This window comes from Colletotrichum truncatum (genome assembly GCF_014235925.2).
Source record: "Colletotrichum truncatum strain CMES1059 chromosome Unknown Contig_0003, whole genome shotgun sequence".
In the NCBI taxonomy this organism is placed as follows: Eukaryota; Fungi; Ascomycota; class Sordariomycetes; order Glomerellales; family Glomerellaceae; genus Colletotrichum; species Colletotrichum truncatum.
This window is the reverse complement of record NW_027222400.1, coordinates 2,836,876-2,851,431: the sequence shown is the minus strand read 5'-3', so window position 1 is coordinate 2,851,431 and position 14,556 is coordinate 2,836,876. Positions and strand designations below refer to the sequence as shown.

General features: G+C 52.1%; 6 protein-coding genes across 6 annotated transcripts; 2 read left to right on the top strand and 4 right to left on the bottom strand.

Annotated features, from left to right (window-relative positions):
* Positions 1 to 765: 765 nt before the first annotated feature.
* Positions 766 to 2,112, top strand: CTRU02_205688 (translation initiation protein sua5; the record flags this gene model as incomplete). The annotated part of the gene is made up of 1 exon (XM_036727682.1): positions 766 to 2,112. The coding sequence occupies one exon, from the start codon at positions 766 to 768 to the stop codon at positions 2,110 to 2,112; it is 1,347 nt and encodes a 448-aa protein (XP_036580638.1).
* A 179-nt stretch (positions 2,113 to 2,291) lies between these two features.
* CTRU02_205687 (coatomer zeta subunit) lies at positions 2,292 to 3,012 on the bottom strand (the record flags this gene model as incomplete). Its single annotated transcript, XM_036727681.1, has 3 exons — positions 2,292 to 2,532; positions 2,589 to 2,841; positions 2,886 to 3,012. 3 exons carry the CDS (start codon positions 3,010 to 3,012, stop codon positions 2,292 to 2,294), a joined length of 621 nt encoding a protein of 206 aa, XP_036580637.1.
* A 467-nt stretch (positions 3,013 to 3,479) lies between these two features.
* On the top strand, positions 3,480 to 6,682 carry CTRU02_205686 (minichromosome maintenance protein 4 (cell division control protein 54); the record flags this gene model as incomplete). The annotated part of the gene is made up of 3 exons (XM_036727680.1): positions 3,480 to 3,867; positions 3,920 to 6,051; positions 6,104 to 6,682. The coding sequence occupies 3 exons, from the start codon at positions 3,480 to 3,482 to the stop codon at positions 6,680 to 6,682; spliced, it is 3,099 nt and encodes a 1,032-aa protein (XP_036580636.1).
* A 1,340-nt stretch (positions 6,683 to 8,022) lies between these two features.
* On the bottom strand, positions 8,023 to 9,139 carry CTRU02_205685 (sphingolipid long chain base-responsive protein LSP1; the record flags this gene model as incomplete). The annotated part of the gene is made up of 3 exons (XM_036727679.1): positions 8,023 to 8,427; positions 8,488 to 9,010; positions 9,108 to 9,139. 3 exons carry the CDS (start codon positions 9,137 to 9,139, stop codon positions 8,023 to 8,025), a joined length of 960 nt encoding a protein of 319 aa, XP_036580635.1.
* A 1,533-nt stretch (positions 9,140 to 10,672) lies between these two features.
* On the bottom strand, positions 10,673 to 10,900 carry CTRU02_205684 (uncharacterized protein; the record flags this gene model as incomplete). Its single annotated transcript, XM_036727678.1, has 1 exon — positions 10,673 to 10,900. The coding sequence occupies one exon, from the start codon at positions 10,898 to 10,900 to the stop codon at positions 10,673 to 10,675; it is 228 nt and encodes a 75-aa protein (XP_036580634.1).
* Positions 10,901 to 12,450: 1,550 nt separating this feature from the next.
* Positions 12,451 to 14,176, bottom strand: CTRU02_205683 (oligosaccharyltransferase alpha subunit (ribophorin I); the record flags this gene model as incomplete). Its single annotated transcript, XM_036727677.2, has 3 exons — positions 12,451 to 12,730; positions 12,790 to 13,644; positions 13,698 to 14,176. Coding segments are annotated over 3 exons (1,614 nt in total), but the record flags the coding sequence as incomplete, so codon positions are not given.
* Between the last annotated feature and the right edge of the window lie 380 nt (positions 14,177 to 14,556).

The following is a 14,556-nucleotide window of genomic DNA, read 5'->3' as shown; positions in this document are numbered from 1 at the left end:
CTGAAGAGGTTGGTCATGATGAGATGCCTGCTAGAAGGATAGACAGTATGGACCAAGATAAACTTAAAGTGTCGTGAGGTTCTAACCAATCAATCTGATTTCAACGAATTACGGCGTCTCTGCCAAACAAATCTGTGCCTCATCACTGTTGCTGCTGCTGTTGCTGAAAGGATTGGCCGTTTTGATGAGGTGTGTATTAGTAGGAGACGTTGCAGGCTGGGATATCGCACCCGTTTTCGGCCGCACCTATTGAACACATGGGATGTACAAGAAGGAAGCTTAATCCCCACTGAAATCACATCACTGGACCCACTGAAACCCCGATCGATGGGAGGCGAGTGTAGCGGGTGACCTCAACGTCTCCAGGCCAGTCAGTTAGCGGGCAGAACCCGACCATTAGCTCCTTAAGTTCGGAATTATCGCCGCCACAACTGCTCTCACTTCGATTCACTTAGCCTCATCTCCAAAAGATTTTTTTTTCAGATGACTCAACCGGAGGTCACTTTTCACACACACAGGGCCTTTTGATACCCATTTATCTCATGTAAAATCCATTCAGATCGTATTTCTTATCTTCAAATCGGGGATTACTACCCCGGACCCTCTTTCTGTCAACTTTATCCGTCCTCAATCTGAGTTCACACCATTGCGCCTCTCAGGTCTTTCGCATTGGCTGTTATTTACCGTATAAGTCGCCAGGCTGCGACTCACACCTCATCGACTGTCAGTCGCGCACAAATACAATTACTCTCGACACACACCAAAATGGAGACCCGCATTATCAAGGTCGGTGCCCAAGGGCTGGGCAGTTTCAAGAAGGACATTGGACCCGAGAGGTTGAGCACTTGGGAAATCAATCCATCCGCCTCAGGCAACTCGATAGCCGCCCTCCGCGATGCGGCAGAGTACATGCGCACCAAGCCAACGCCTGTGGCATTCCCCACCGAGACGGTCTACGGTCTCGGCGCCGATGCAACACGGAGCGACGCCGTCAAGGGCATTTACTCCGCCAAGGGCAGACCGTCAGACAACCCCCTGATATCTCATGTGTGCGACCTTGACATGCTGAGAGGGTTGTTGCAGCCTGGCAGTGAAAACCGAATAAATGGTGTCGCCGGTGGAAAGGATCCGATTCCGGAGATCTACAAGTCGCTTATTGAAAAGTTCTGGCCCGGTCCTCTAACTATTTTGCTCAAGAACCCAACACCGAGCAAGCTTGCGCCTGAAGTTACGGCAGGCTTAACAAGCTTTGGTGTCAGAATGCCTTCATCGCCTTTGGCACTGACACTTATCAAACTGGCCAACGTGCCACTGGCCGCGCCTTCGGCAAACGCCTCTACGAAACCTTCGCCCACGACGGCCCAACACGTCTTCCACGACCTGGAAGGACGAATTGAGCTAATCTTGGATGGTGGAGCGTGCCAGGTTGGCGTGGAAAGTACAGTTGTCGACGGCTTGTGCGATCCGCCTGTTGTCCTAAGGCCAGGAGGTGTAAGCATGGAGGAGCTACGTAGCTGCCCTGGTTGGGAAGGCGTCATCAAGGGGTACAAGGACGAGAGTGAGACCGGGAAATCAGCGCCACGGGCACCAGGAATGAAGTACAAGCACTATAGCCCCAAGGCGAAGGTCGTTCTTTACGAGCATGCCTGCGAGGCGGGTGCCGAGGGCATTGTAGCCGAGGATCTGCAAAAGGCACTCATCCAGCAGAACGGAGATGCGACGGCGACAAATGGCGATGGTGCAGCATCTGTGCGGATAGGAATCATCCGCACAAGGAGATGGAAGAGCGCGGGTGGCCTGCATCACGGCGTGCTTCATGTTTCAAAGGTTCACGTCGACGGGGCTGCGGAGGCGAATGCGAGAGATGAGACGTCATACGAAGTACACGAGGGTGAGCTTCAGGACGCGGAAGACAGAGCTATGGCGACTGTGCTCGACATCGATTTAGGAGACGATATAAGAGGAATCGCGCAAGGCTTATTCTCGGCGTTGAGAGATTTGGATAGAAGAGGCGCGAACGTCATCTTTGTGGATGGTATTGACGACAGAAATGACATTGCAGAGGCCGTAATGAACAGGCTCCGCAAGGCAGCCTCCGAGATTCGGGCATAGACGGCGTTGGGTAAGAGGAAAATAGAATCAGGCATAAATTTGAGCATTCGTCATGACATCCCCCAAGAGGACTATACTTTTTAATGATGTGTTCCCTTTAGAAGCCACCATAAAACTCCCTTGTGCAACCCGTCTTGCTTCGTGTCGCCCACCGTTTCTCACTCTCTCGCACAACCCCTCTACAAGCCTTGCCGCAGCCAATCCGCCAATTTCGACTTGCCCAGTTGGGCGAGGTTGTTGACACCCTGTTCGCTGAGATCGATGCGGCGGAGGTCCACATCCTGCGCCGGCGCCTTGCTGACTCTTTGCACGATGATAGTTGGGTCGGTTTCAAGAATGATACCATCATCCACGATCTCGTCAATTGCGAGGGAAACAAGGTCGTAGTTCTCGACGATTGTGCGCTTGTCGACGGATTGCCTAGAGGGGTTGTTAAAGGACTCGATCCCGAAGTGTGGGGATGACTGTTGGCTTACTTGAAGAGGAGGTGGAGGGAGTCCCTCAGTGCCAGAATGACATTGTAAAGCAGAACTTCATTCTCATCAACCCCTCCAACGACATACATCATAACGTCTGACTCCATCTTGTAAAGAACGATCCGGTTATCGTACAAGATGATATCGCCGGTCTGCTTAGCCGTCTTGTCGAGGAGACCCTTCTCGAAAGCCTTTTGCGACTTGACATCGGGATAGGGATTGCTGGAGGAACTTCCTAAGAGCACATTCTTGTCAGTTGCAAGCTTCAAGCCGGCATTGAAGTGGCAAAGCGCATACCGTCCTTCTGTGTCGCCGAGGGGCCGTGGTGGGGTGCGGTGTAGTACTTGGAGAATAACCGCGATCCGTCCTCCGTGCTGAGGATGAGGATCGCGTTGACGGAGAAAAGGGACATTCCAGGAGCCATTTTGTCGTTTGTTTGAGGTCGTCTTGCGCCGGAATGCGCTTTGTTGGTCGGCTTGCTGTATCTTGGTCTCTTAAGTCAACGGTGCCTTGTAAGGAGCCCCAGCGGGATGCAATTGACCACCTCAGCAACCCACAGTCGGTGCAAGTCGGTGGGTGGTTTCGCCGATGGCCGGATAGCAGGGGTCGACAGAGGGCCACCCTGGCAGCTACGATAAACGCACAGACCAGAGCCTGGTGTTGCACGCGTAAAGTGGAAAGCGCGAAACTCCTTTTTGAGCGCGTCGTAGACCGGGGTAGCGCGTAAAGTGCTTTCCAAAATTGCACTGTCAGCCAGCCCACCTTTCAATTGCTCCTGAACGCACTCCACATCTCCCCTCTCCCCAGCAACAGACATATTCTTTCTGTCGCATCCCACATCCCACGCAACACCGTCGGTCATCCCTCAAAGACAAGACATTGCAACCAAAAATGTCTTCACCCACAAAAAGGTCGACAAGAAGCTCAACGGCTGGCAGCACTCCCCGCCGGTCCACAAGAAATAACCCAGATGCTGGCCGAAGCAGCCCCGCGCCAGCGGAAGAGGCTTCAACACAGCGCCCTGCAGAGACGCCTCGCGCAACCCGCCGCTCGCAGCTCGCATCTAGCCCTCTCTTTTACGAATCCTCCCCAGCTCAGTCGTCTAGCAGCCGGCGCAATGCCCCTGCGAATGGAGATGTTTCGTCTCCTTTGCGGGGCATGAGCAGCAGCCAGAACACTGCCGTAGGCCCGCCCCCTAGCTCACCGCTGCGTCAAGATATCGATACTCAGTCTACTGGCGATGGTGATAGAACCCCCCGTGCAAGTGGAATGGCGAGAGGTAAGGATTCTTGATATGAGCATGCAAATTTAGTCGTTGACGTGAGTCACAGAGTCTTCACCCATTCGATACGATCCCAGTTCTAGCCCAGGCCGGTCGGTAAGGCCGCCTCAGTCGGATTTGCGCAGCGAGAGCAGCAGTCTTTTCGTCTCTGACCGCTCCCGCTCACGAAGAGGCGACATTCACTCCGAGGGTCTCAGGACACCGCGCCGCCGCATTGTGCTGGACCCTTCTGGCAGAGTTACCACCGATGCCCCCGGCTCCGATGCGCCTTCATTTAGCAACCCTGACCCCAACACTTCCGAGGCAGACCGTCTTGGTGGATTGGGCGAAAGCACAATTTGGGGTACAACGGTGTCGATTGATGACACTTTTGCATCCTTCAAAGATTTTCTGAGGAATTTCACAAAGAAATACCAGATGTACAGGGATGGGCTGTCGGAGGCTGATGTCCAGGCTGCCCCTGACGCCGAGTCCAAGCCGTATTGGGAGGCTCTCGAGAACATGCTCCTCCTAGGCACTACCAGACTGTACCTCGACATTGCCGACCTGAACACCTACCCGCCTACTCGCAAGCTTTGGTACCACATTCAGGCGTATCCGCAGGAAATCATCCCCATTATGGACCAATCTGTGCACGACTTGATGGTTGAGTTGGCCAGAGCAGAGGGCTTGAGGCAACGTGCTTCTCAGAGCAGTGCTGGTGACGCCTCCAGGCGCAGCAACACAGCGCCCAGTTCGGAGCCTGCGTTCCCTAGCTCCGATCACCCTGATCAACCTTCGGACGCCCCGACTCCTCGTCAGCCTAGTGATCTTCCTTCCAAGGAGGACGAGGTTGCTCAGATGATCTACATGGTTCGGCCCTTTGGGCTTGACCAAATTACTAACCTCCGAGATCTGAACCCCTCGGACATGGACAGGCTCATTACCATCAAGGGCCTTGTCATTCGAACTACCCCCGTCATTCCTGACATGAAGGATGCTTTTTTCCGATGCAACGTCTGCAACCACTCCGTCAATGTCGGTCTTGACCGAGGCAAGATCCGCGAACCTACCGAGTGCCCCCGACCTCGTTGTGCGTCCAAGAACTCCATGCAAATCGTCCACAACCGTTGCTCTTTCGAAGACAAGCAAGTAATCAAGCTACAGGAGACGCCCGACGCTGTCCCCGCAGGTCAGACGCCACACTCGGTCTCAGTTTGCGTCTATAACGAACTGGTAGATTTCTGCAAGGCAGGTGACCGGGTACAGCTCACTGGTATCTTCCGAGTCAGCCCTGTGCGCGTCAACCCTCGCCAGAGAACTATCAAGAGCGTGTATAAGACTTATGTTGATGTTCTCCATGTTCAAAAGGTTGACAAGAAGAGAATGGGCGTTGATCCCACTACACTTGGCATTGAAGGTGACGAGGGTGAAACCGGCGACAACAATATCGAGGAGACCCGTAAGATTACCCCCGAAGAGGAGGACAAAATCAAGGACACTGCTGCCAGGAGCGACATTTACGATCTCCTCTCACGCTCGCTTGCACCTTCGATCTACGAGATGGACGACGTCAAGAAGGGAATCCTTCTGCAGCTCTTTGGAGGCACCAACAAGACTTTCCAAAAGGGTGGAAGCCCTAAGTACAGAGGAGACATTAACGTTCTGCTATGTGGTGACCCCTCTACGTCCAAGTCTCAATTGCTTTCTTACGTCCACAAGATTGCCCCTCGCGGCGTTTACACCAGCGGCAAAGGTTCGTCTGCCGTCGGTTTGACTGCGTATGTTACACGAGATCCCGAGACCCGTCAGCTAGTCCTCGAGTCTGGTGCTCTTGTTCTGTCAGACGGTGGTGTCTGCTGTATCGACGAGTTTGACAAGATGTCAGAAGCAACTCGATCTGTTCTGCACGAAGTCATGGAGCAGCAGACAGTGTCCGTTGCTAAGGCCGGTATTATTACCACTTTGAATGCTCGGACAAGTATATTGGCTTCTGCCAACCCCATTGGCAGCCGTTACAACCCTGACCTGCCTGTTCCCCAAAACATCGATCTTCCCCCCACGCTTCTCTCTCGTTTCGACTTGGTCTACCTCATTCTTGATCGTGTGGACGAAAAGAGTGATTCCCGTCTTGCTCGCCATCTCCTCTCCTTGTATCTGGAGGATAAGCCTGAGTCAGCTCATACCAAAGAGGACATTCTCGTAAGTTGATTGCCGAAACAGTACTGTTAGACGCAAGCTAATCCAGCCACAGCCCGTTGAGTTCCTGACCTCCTACATCTCCTATGCACGCGCCAACATCCACCCCACCATCGCCCAAGACGCTGGACAAGAGCTGGTCGATCAGTATATCGAAATGCGTAAGCTCGGTCAAGATGTTCGTGCCGCCGAGAAGCGTATTACCGCCACCACGAGACAGCTCGAGTCGATGATTCGCCTCTCCGAAGCTCACGCCAAGATGCGTCTGTCTGACACCGTCACCCGGGACGATGTGAAGGAAGCCGCCCGTCTCATCCGCTCCGCCCTGAAGACTGCCGCCACGGACGCTCAGGGCCGCATTGACATGAGTCTGCTGACGGAGGGTACGAGCGCTGCTGACCGCCGCAAGAAGGAGGAAATCAAGGATGCTGTTCTCCACCTTCTTGACGAGCTCACCAGCGGCGGCCAGACGGTCAGGTGGAGCGAAGTTGCGAGACGGCTTAGTGAGGCGGCAAGCATACCCGTCGAACAGGCCGACTTCAATGAGACGATGCGTACGTTGGAGATGGAAGGCCTAATCATGATCAGCGGTGAGGGCGCAAGAAGGAGTGTTAGGAGAGTAACGTCTGTGTAAAAGTAGATGAGCTAAAAGTTGGGCGTGCCGATGTGATGAATGAGATTATGTGGAATGTGGCCTTTGATAGATTATCGGGCTGGTAAGAAAGGGACTTCGGCGTCGGCTTCTTGATTCCCTTCTGCGTTTGATTTCTCGCCCTTGAGTAAAAGAATTTAATGGAGATCGATTCCTATTCTCAGACACATGCCCTGCTCAGTTTTCTCAACCAAATTCATAACGAGGGAGCTGCTTCCAAGACCAACTATCCTATCAGACGCAGGAGTGAAAACCATGAACTACAATTTCAGTTACAGTCGGCAATACCCTTAGCATCGTTTCCAAGCTTGTTACTGTCTTACATACCTATCAGTACGCTTGACTCCACCACGCCGAATACATGGGACCCATCATCTATCTCTGCAACATTTTGCTTCATCCACGGAACTCGTGCATCCAATACCAGAAATACGAGGCGTACTTGAATCACTTGCGGGGCTACACTCATTGGCATGGAAAGACGGGAGGGCGTGATAAGGCAATACGGCCCTCGACCCCGGGTTTGAAGACGGCCTGTCGTACCAATGCACACGACCTTACCAGTGCTAAAATTATCTAGGTCCGGCCCACCGATAATACTCCCCCCGGTTTGGTGTTTCCCAGACTTGGGTCCCTGGATAACTTATGAACGGATCGGACGAAGACGACGACGTCGTTGAACCAACTGTAGATGGTTCTGCTCGGGCGCACAGCTACCATTATCCCGCCTACCTACGTAGACCTGGTCGAGCTAAACCACGAAGGCCAGAATGCTGGCTAAAATCAAACCTCTCAGTCTGATTCAATACAGTATCATAGGTGTTGTGGTCTTGCGTTCCATAGCCAATCGAAGTATTAGTGGTGATAGATAATCTACGGGTTTTGATCCCTCTTTTCTCTCGTTGAAATCATGTGGCGGATATAACGGCAGCGAATGGAAAGGCCCGGATGGAGGAGCAGACACCCAGATTCTGTAATACACATCAGATATATCATACGTGTCTTTTGTGGAACATGAGAGTATCACCGCAAAATCTGTTAGCTGTTGGTCTTCTCTGGGGATATGGCGAAGAACCACCGCGATATCTTCGAACGTCCGAGGCTGACAATGCAGTGTCGTCGCATAACCCGAGACATTAATTAAGCAACTCATTTTAAAGAAAAACACTCTTTGTTAAGGTTATCGTAGACAATTTCATTAAAGCAAGGCGTAACGATGGTATTACATCAAATCGGCAGAATAACATGCCAAAGACCAACGTCCATCAAGACTCTTCCGCGTGAAGTAAAAAGAATACCAATCCCATTTCCTAGCCTGATAATTACGCAGCGGTCACACTTTCGGTCCGTTTGGTACCGTTGCTCGCAATGCTAGTGTCATCAGCGTTATGACGCAACTGAGCTTCAGGCACCGAACCAGCAACGATGTTAGCATCTTCGTCGTGCACATTTCCTTTACCCTTAGAATTGGAAACACTTCCGGTCTGCGTAGTGGTGAAGTCCTGGTCAGGTTGCCAGTCACGAAGGTCATCTTCAGCATCGTTCAGAATCTGCCGCGCCTGTTGAGCGTGGTGGTAGGTCGGGTGCATATCGCCGGGAACAACAGGTGTGTCGTCAAGCAGCTGTAATAGACGTCGACCGTGCTTGGCAAGAATGATTTGCTTCGCCGCTCTTTCGATTGTGGCATTAAACTCGGCCTCGTATGCCTCCTTCAGTTTCTGGCGAGTCTGAAATACTCGTTGTTAACATGCCAAAATCAAATCATGGTTACTAGAAGCAAAACATACGATATTCGTCAGCTGAGCCTCGGCCACTAGGTTCTCCGCTTCGGCTCTAACGAGCTCTTGCTCAAGTACAACAAGTCTGGCGCTCTGGGGCTCCTTCAACTTCAGCCTTGCAATCTCATCGGCAATCTTGTCTTTGCCGTCGCGGCTGGGCTGGACGCTCTTTTCGGTATTCCGGATGGCCTTAAGAACACCTCTGGCGTCGTCTAGCGAGTGTGCATACTGGTCTTCTTGCTCACCAAGCTCACTCAGAATGACGCCGACCTTGTCGGAAATGTCGGAGATGGCCTCGTCATTAGTTTGCTCACCCCACTCCGAAAGTTGGGTGGCAATAGAGACACGCTCGCGACCGGCAGTTTCATGGGCAGTAATGAGATTGTTCTCACTCTTGATAAGACGGTAGAGGCGACGCGAGAGTTCGGGCTGAATGTTGCCGCGGAGGGAGTTGAAAGAGAAGCCGGTGCGCTTTGGTGTGTTTTGGGAGCCGTTGCGGCGATGGTTGGAGCGAATAGAGAGTGAGCGATTCCTGCGCAGTCGTTAGTAAAATTATCTCAAACATATCGGCTGGCTGTTTTCACGGCGTGTAAGTGAGGCTTGTTATTCCAAAGGGAGCATCAGAGTCCTCGCTCGTGCGAGAGGAAAAGAACCGACGCATCGTGACTTGGTGGGTCCTGATGATGGGAGCTGGACATCACATCACTTACATTATTGCGGCTAGTCGGGGATCTCAGGATACAATATCTGATATACTGCCGCGCTTTCTCTAGAACGGTTTCCTTCGCTGCATGTGAAGCAAGAGCGCTGCTGGATGCGAATAATGACGAGGGAAGAAGGTCCGCCCCTGCAGGATGTGACGGTTGTGTCTATAACTGGGGAAGGAGGTTTGACACAGGGATGACAGCTTCAGATTATCACTGTCAAGTTTCGCCTGCAATTTTTTCGATTGAAATAATTGGGCAAGAAAAGGCGTTGCTGGGGAAAGGGAAGTTGCAGCACAAGATGAGCCCACGGTGATGCGACAAGGGTCTACTGGGGATTTAAAAAGAGAAGCGAGCGCCTCGACGGTTGACTCGGAAATAGGGCATTGGATGAGACAGTCATGTCATAATCTTTCAATCTGCAGGTGAAATTCCCACGCCAGCAGGAAAGTAGAGGGTAGGTAGCTCTAGCTCTAGCTCTGCATAGTAGCTCTAACACTCTAGCATTCTGGGGCCATGAAAGCAGGTAACACGCATAAACTGTTGTGCTGTCTAGGGCCTCCTAAGGGAGTCATGAGGTGCTGTATAGATTAGCAGTGTTCAATGAGGCAAGCCGAGCGCACCGGACTAGTTGGGTAGCCACCTCGCAATTAACAGCCGTAAGCTCTCCAAGCAAATGGTGATGATGCTGAGGATGACGAAGTGGTTGGAGGGGTTGCGCTATGATGTCATTACCATTACAAGAACAGGCGACCTGGGCGATACCTAAGGGGGAAAAAAAAAGGGTCTTCCCTGCCCCTCTAGAAAGGCCGTTCTCCCTCCACTTCTCCAACCCCAGCTCGCCTCGAAGTGATACTCTACGATCACGACACACGCCTGCCCACAGGCATTCTCAATAGATGGCTGGCTTCCGTTTGGCCGAGTCTTCCAAACGCAAACCTATTTTGGGAGCAGGTCGGGTGTGCTCGTCCTTCGCTTATAGCTGGTTTTGCGGTTCTCAAACGTCTTCAATATGTTTTGAGCTACGCTTCGTCTTCAGTAAGAAACTCAAGAGATCGCATTACCGAAATATCGAATATAAATCTATAATACGTATACATAATATTGCGTTCCACCTATGTCGCCCAGAAAAAACCACTGTAGTCCTACAAACTCCGTGTCCCAAAGTTGAAACGATGCCGACCTGCTTCATACGCCTTCATGAAATTCCGTCAATTCTTTCGTAACGTTGCCCGTCCTGCAAGTAGGCACATGCCCAACCCCTCTTTCTCCGAGAAACTAATACCATTCAGGTCTGTGCTATGCGCTGCGTTGTGTTCGTGCTGGTTCACGTTTCGGCCTTTCGTTCCGTCCTGTCTTCTCTTCTCTTATAGCCCCCCTCTTTCCGAAACAATTATACCGTTGCTCGTCTGATAACAATGAAGCGAAGTTGAGGTTTCCCGCTTTCGATAGAGCCCGTCTTAGGGCTGAGATGATGTTGCTAGCCAGGCTCAGCAGTGTCTGCGGCTTGTCCGCTGGTAGACTACGGGTTCGACATAGCTAACCCGGGGGCTGCTAGCCACATAAGATCGTCTCACGCTGGTGTAGCTCGCGCGCGGTGAGTGGCTGTGGTGATGATGATGGCCATGGTGGTGATGGCCATGGTGATGATGGTGGTATCTCGTGGGGATGACTTCCTCGTGGTAATAGTACTTGCGACCGCTGGTTCCAAAGCACATTTTGTCGTCTCTACAGATGGCGTGTTAGGTAAGTTGTGTGAATGCTCGTGTAAGTTTTTTGGTGTCTAGGTCTCAGAGCCAAGTAGAGCGTGGTAATAGTTTGGTATAGGTCGCGATGGCTACTCAGGTACAGCTCTGGGTGAATGGTATATGATGGATGCAAGTAGAAGATTCAGCGAATGTTCTTTGCGCAAGTGTCAAGGTTATGCGATGCATCAGCCCAAAATCGGGTGTGGGCGACAGGCCACCTTTTTATGATCCCACAACCTATCTCTCTAACAAACCTGGCTTGGGCCATATCTGCGTCCAAGTGGTCAAAGGTTGGCAACTTAGTCCAACTAAGTCAGGGGACTTGGGACCAAGGCGAAGTAAATCAGTCATCCATGCTATTTGGGGATGGATGGATGCCCCTCACTCCCCTCCATTTAGATGGCCCACGAAGCAACGAAGTACAATCCTCACCGAAACCCTGCTCCGCATGAGGACTGCCTGGTTTTACGTGTTATGCTGCTGTGGTAGGTGGCCCAGTTACCTTTTCTTCCCTTTCGCTTCCAGGGTCGTGGGCGCAGCTGCCGTGGTTGCGACCCTTGCTCCAATCCGCGGCGGCGGGGGCACCGTGTTGGACATGCCATCCCTGCTTTTCAAAAATGGCGCCGCCTCACCCACCCGAAGTCCAGTCCAGACCGCTGAGTAAAAGCCAGGGTCCCCCACCTTGGTTTGATCCGCGTGAGAGGGCTTGCGTAGTCGCCCAGAAGCCCCCAGAGGTCAGAAGTTGGATTTTATTCAGCAAAGGATGGAAGGTCTCCCTACTTAGACTGAGAGCTGCAAATAGTTGGATTGAGTCATATATCTTGTAGGGCCTCAAACATAAAATAGCTTCTTTCAGGCCCTGGACTTTCTTGACTGCGCCCAACCGGCCCCTGCTTGAAATGTGGAAGGGTTCAAAAACGGTCAAAACGACTGTTACCGTTGCGACCGTTGCGACCGTTGCAAGCAAGTTCTGTGGCAGAAGCAAGAAATCGCAACGAAGAAGAACCAGGATTCAAACAAGTTTAGATGAAGCTCAGACTCCCGGCCTGTCAGTTAACGACAACATCAACCGCAAAATGCCTATTTTGTCTATTTGTCTTCTTTCCCGCAACCACTAAATCTGCTATTGTGATGACGGAGGAGTCAAGATCGATCGATCATTCATTCTGGTCCACTCACACTCAAGCCTCACCGCATACTCGTTTTGGTCAGCCCACGACGTCAGCCTGCGCCTACCACCAGCTTGTAGGAATGTCAGCAGGGTTAGCTTCTCAAACGCCTTTGTTAAGCGCCTAGGGTGAGCTAGTTTTGCAGAATCGGACCCTGCATATCAGGCTAGTGACCGTCACTTAACAAAGTTGTGAAAAAGATAACAGCAAACGATTTTTCAATGTGAAGACCAGTCTGTCAGCCCTGTCATGATTCTAAAGCCATCCGTTCCGGTTCTGCTTTTAGATGCCTGTCTGATGTTACATGTACAATGCTAGGAAACGTCGCACCCCAGGTCTATAAAGACCGCTCTATTTCTTCTTTGCAATCGTCGGGTTCAGTCCCCCAATAACCCATGCCGCCACAAAGACGAAAACCATGCTGACGAAGACAACAAGGGGCTTGCGCAGCGCAGACACCGTTGAGTATTCATAAGACACAATTACCTCTCGGTCACGGAACTCGTCGACAAGGTTGTTCGCCTTAATAGTGACGGAGGTGCGACCCACAGTGTCGAGATAGGTTCTGTGAATGCCAACGGCGGAATCAGTGATGGCCGATTCAGGGAGGCTGGTGTAAAACTTGACGTTCCTGTAAACATGTTAAGCATTACTGGCGATATACTCATGGGGTTCGCAGTTATCACTCACGTAGCTCCCTCTGGCAGAAGGATGCGCAGGTTAACCTGACCATACTCAACACCCTCAGGCTGCTTAGGCCCTTCCAGAAAAGGTACGTTGAGGACGTACTTTCCGGAGCGATCGATGGTTCGGACAAAGTTCTTAGCATCCGAATTCCAGCCGATGGTGAAGGGGTACTTCCAGCCACCAAACACAGGGTAACGGGGCTTGATCTCGAGGAGAGCCTCGCGCTTGTTGCTACGAAATCTCGAAGTCGAGACATTGCCGATAGCGTCGGTGTAGTAGGGGTCTGCACTTCCAATTCTCAAAGGAAACCTCAATTCCTTCAAAGCATAGGTATTGGGGTTGAAGTATTGCGACTGCTGCCACTTCACTCGGTTGAAAAGCTTGGACAAGTTGGCACCGCGGTGATAGAGTTCGTACTTCTCCTCGAAAGCCACATTTCCTCCCCAGTGGCTGACCTCAATATCGCGGTCGAGCGTGGCGACGTGGGTTACGGGCTTGGTAAACTCGAATCGCACCTGAGCCGGAGAAACAGCGCCGGCAGGCTTCTCATCAAAGGGGCCATAAGTAAGCTTAGAGCCTGCCTTTTGAGGAAACTCTTTAACCTCTCCGCTGCCAGGGAGCTTGGTGTAATCAGGGATGTTCGAGGAGTGGGACTTGAGCTCCGTCTTTTGCTTCGTGGTGGTGTAGGCTGAGGGGGCGTACACCGAGAAGTCGTAGGTGAGAAATTGATTCTCTTCCTGAGCGATCGAGGCAGGAAGGGGCTTGTACGCCTTGAGGAGGTAGTAAGAGATGCTCAGCGTCTGCTGGGCACCAGCCTTCAAGGGCGCCGGTAACTTGATTCTATAGTACTGGATCTCGCTGCTTCGCTGTTAACACAATGGCAGGTATCTTCTGCGCAATTATTCACCGACCTTAAAGGGTCGTACTCGACCGCTTCAGCAGCAAAAGGGCCTGTTTCGGGATTTTTCCTGTCCTTTGCCTCGAAGCCGCCGATGCGCGACATCTGGTCAGGGTTGAAGGGCAGATAGTATTCATCCTGGGGTTGCTTGTCGATATTCTCAATCAGAACATTGATTGACTCCTTGACGTAGTTCTTCTCAAGAGAAATGATGTGCACTAGATTGGCATTCTTGAAGACTTGAGGCGGCTTGAAAGTGGCCGGCGTTTTGACTTCCGACACCTTGTCTGCGGAGCTCGCGACAACTGGGGAGAGCAGGCTCAGAAGCCCAGCGGCAATGGCGAAGGCTCTCATGATGTGAAAAATTCGGAGGAGATGCTCATTGACAGAGCGCTCCTGGCAGTGAGAATCAAAGATGGAAGAGAGTGGTTGTTGAGGCGCAATTGGGGCTTTCACTCCATTGCCGAATTGATGATCTGGCTCCTGAGACAGCTACCCCCAGTCAAAAGCTTACGGATACGTTGCTTGACGGCACGCACGGGCCAGGTACAGTTGAGAACCGCCGGGACGGGTCAATACAAGTCCGGGCGTGGATGGCTCTCAACGCTGAGCTAAGCTATCCGTAGAGCCTGGCCGCGTGGACCGTTTCTTGAGGACTAGTGTGGCTAGCTCTGCTGTAATATGGAGAAGCCACAAATCGTGCCTCAGCCACTCTTTGCCCTCTGCATCCACTTGGCAGGATGGAGCTCTTGCCTTTCCAATGACGACTGGCTTCGGGTATTGGTGGGGCATGACAGCTTTCTTTGCGTAAGGTAGGTTGTAGCTCGTTCTCCCACCTCCACGTCACAGGCCGTGAACTCCGGAGTTTGGGG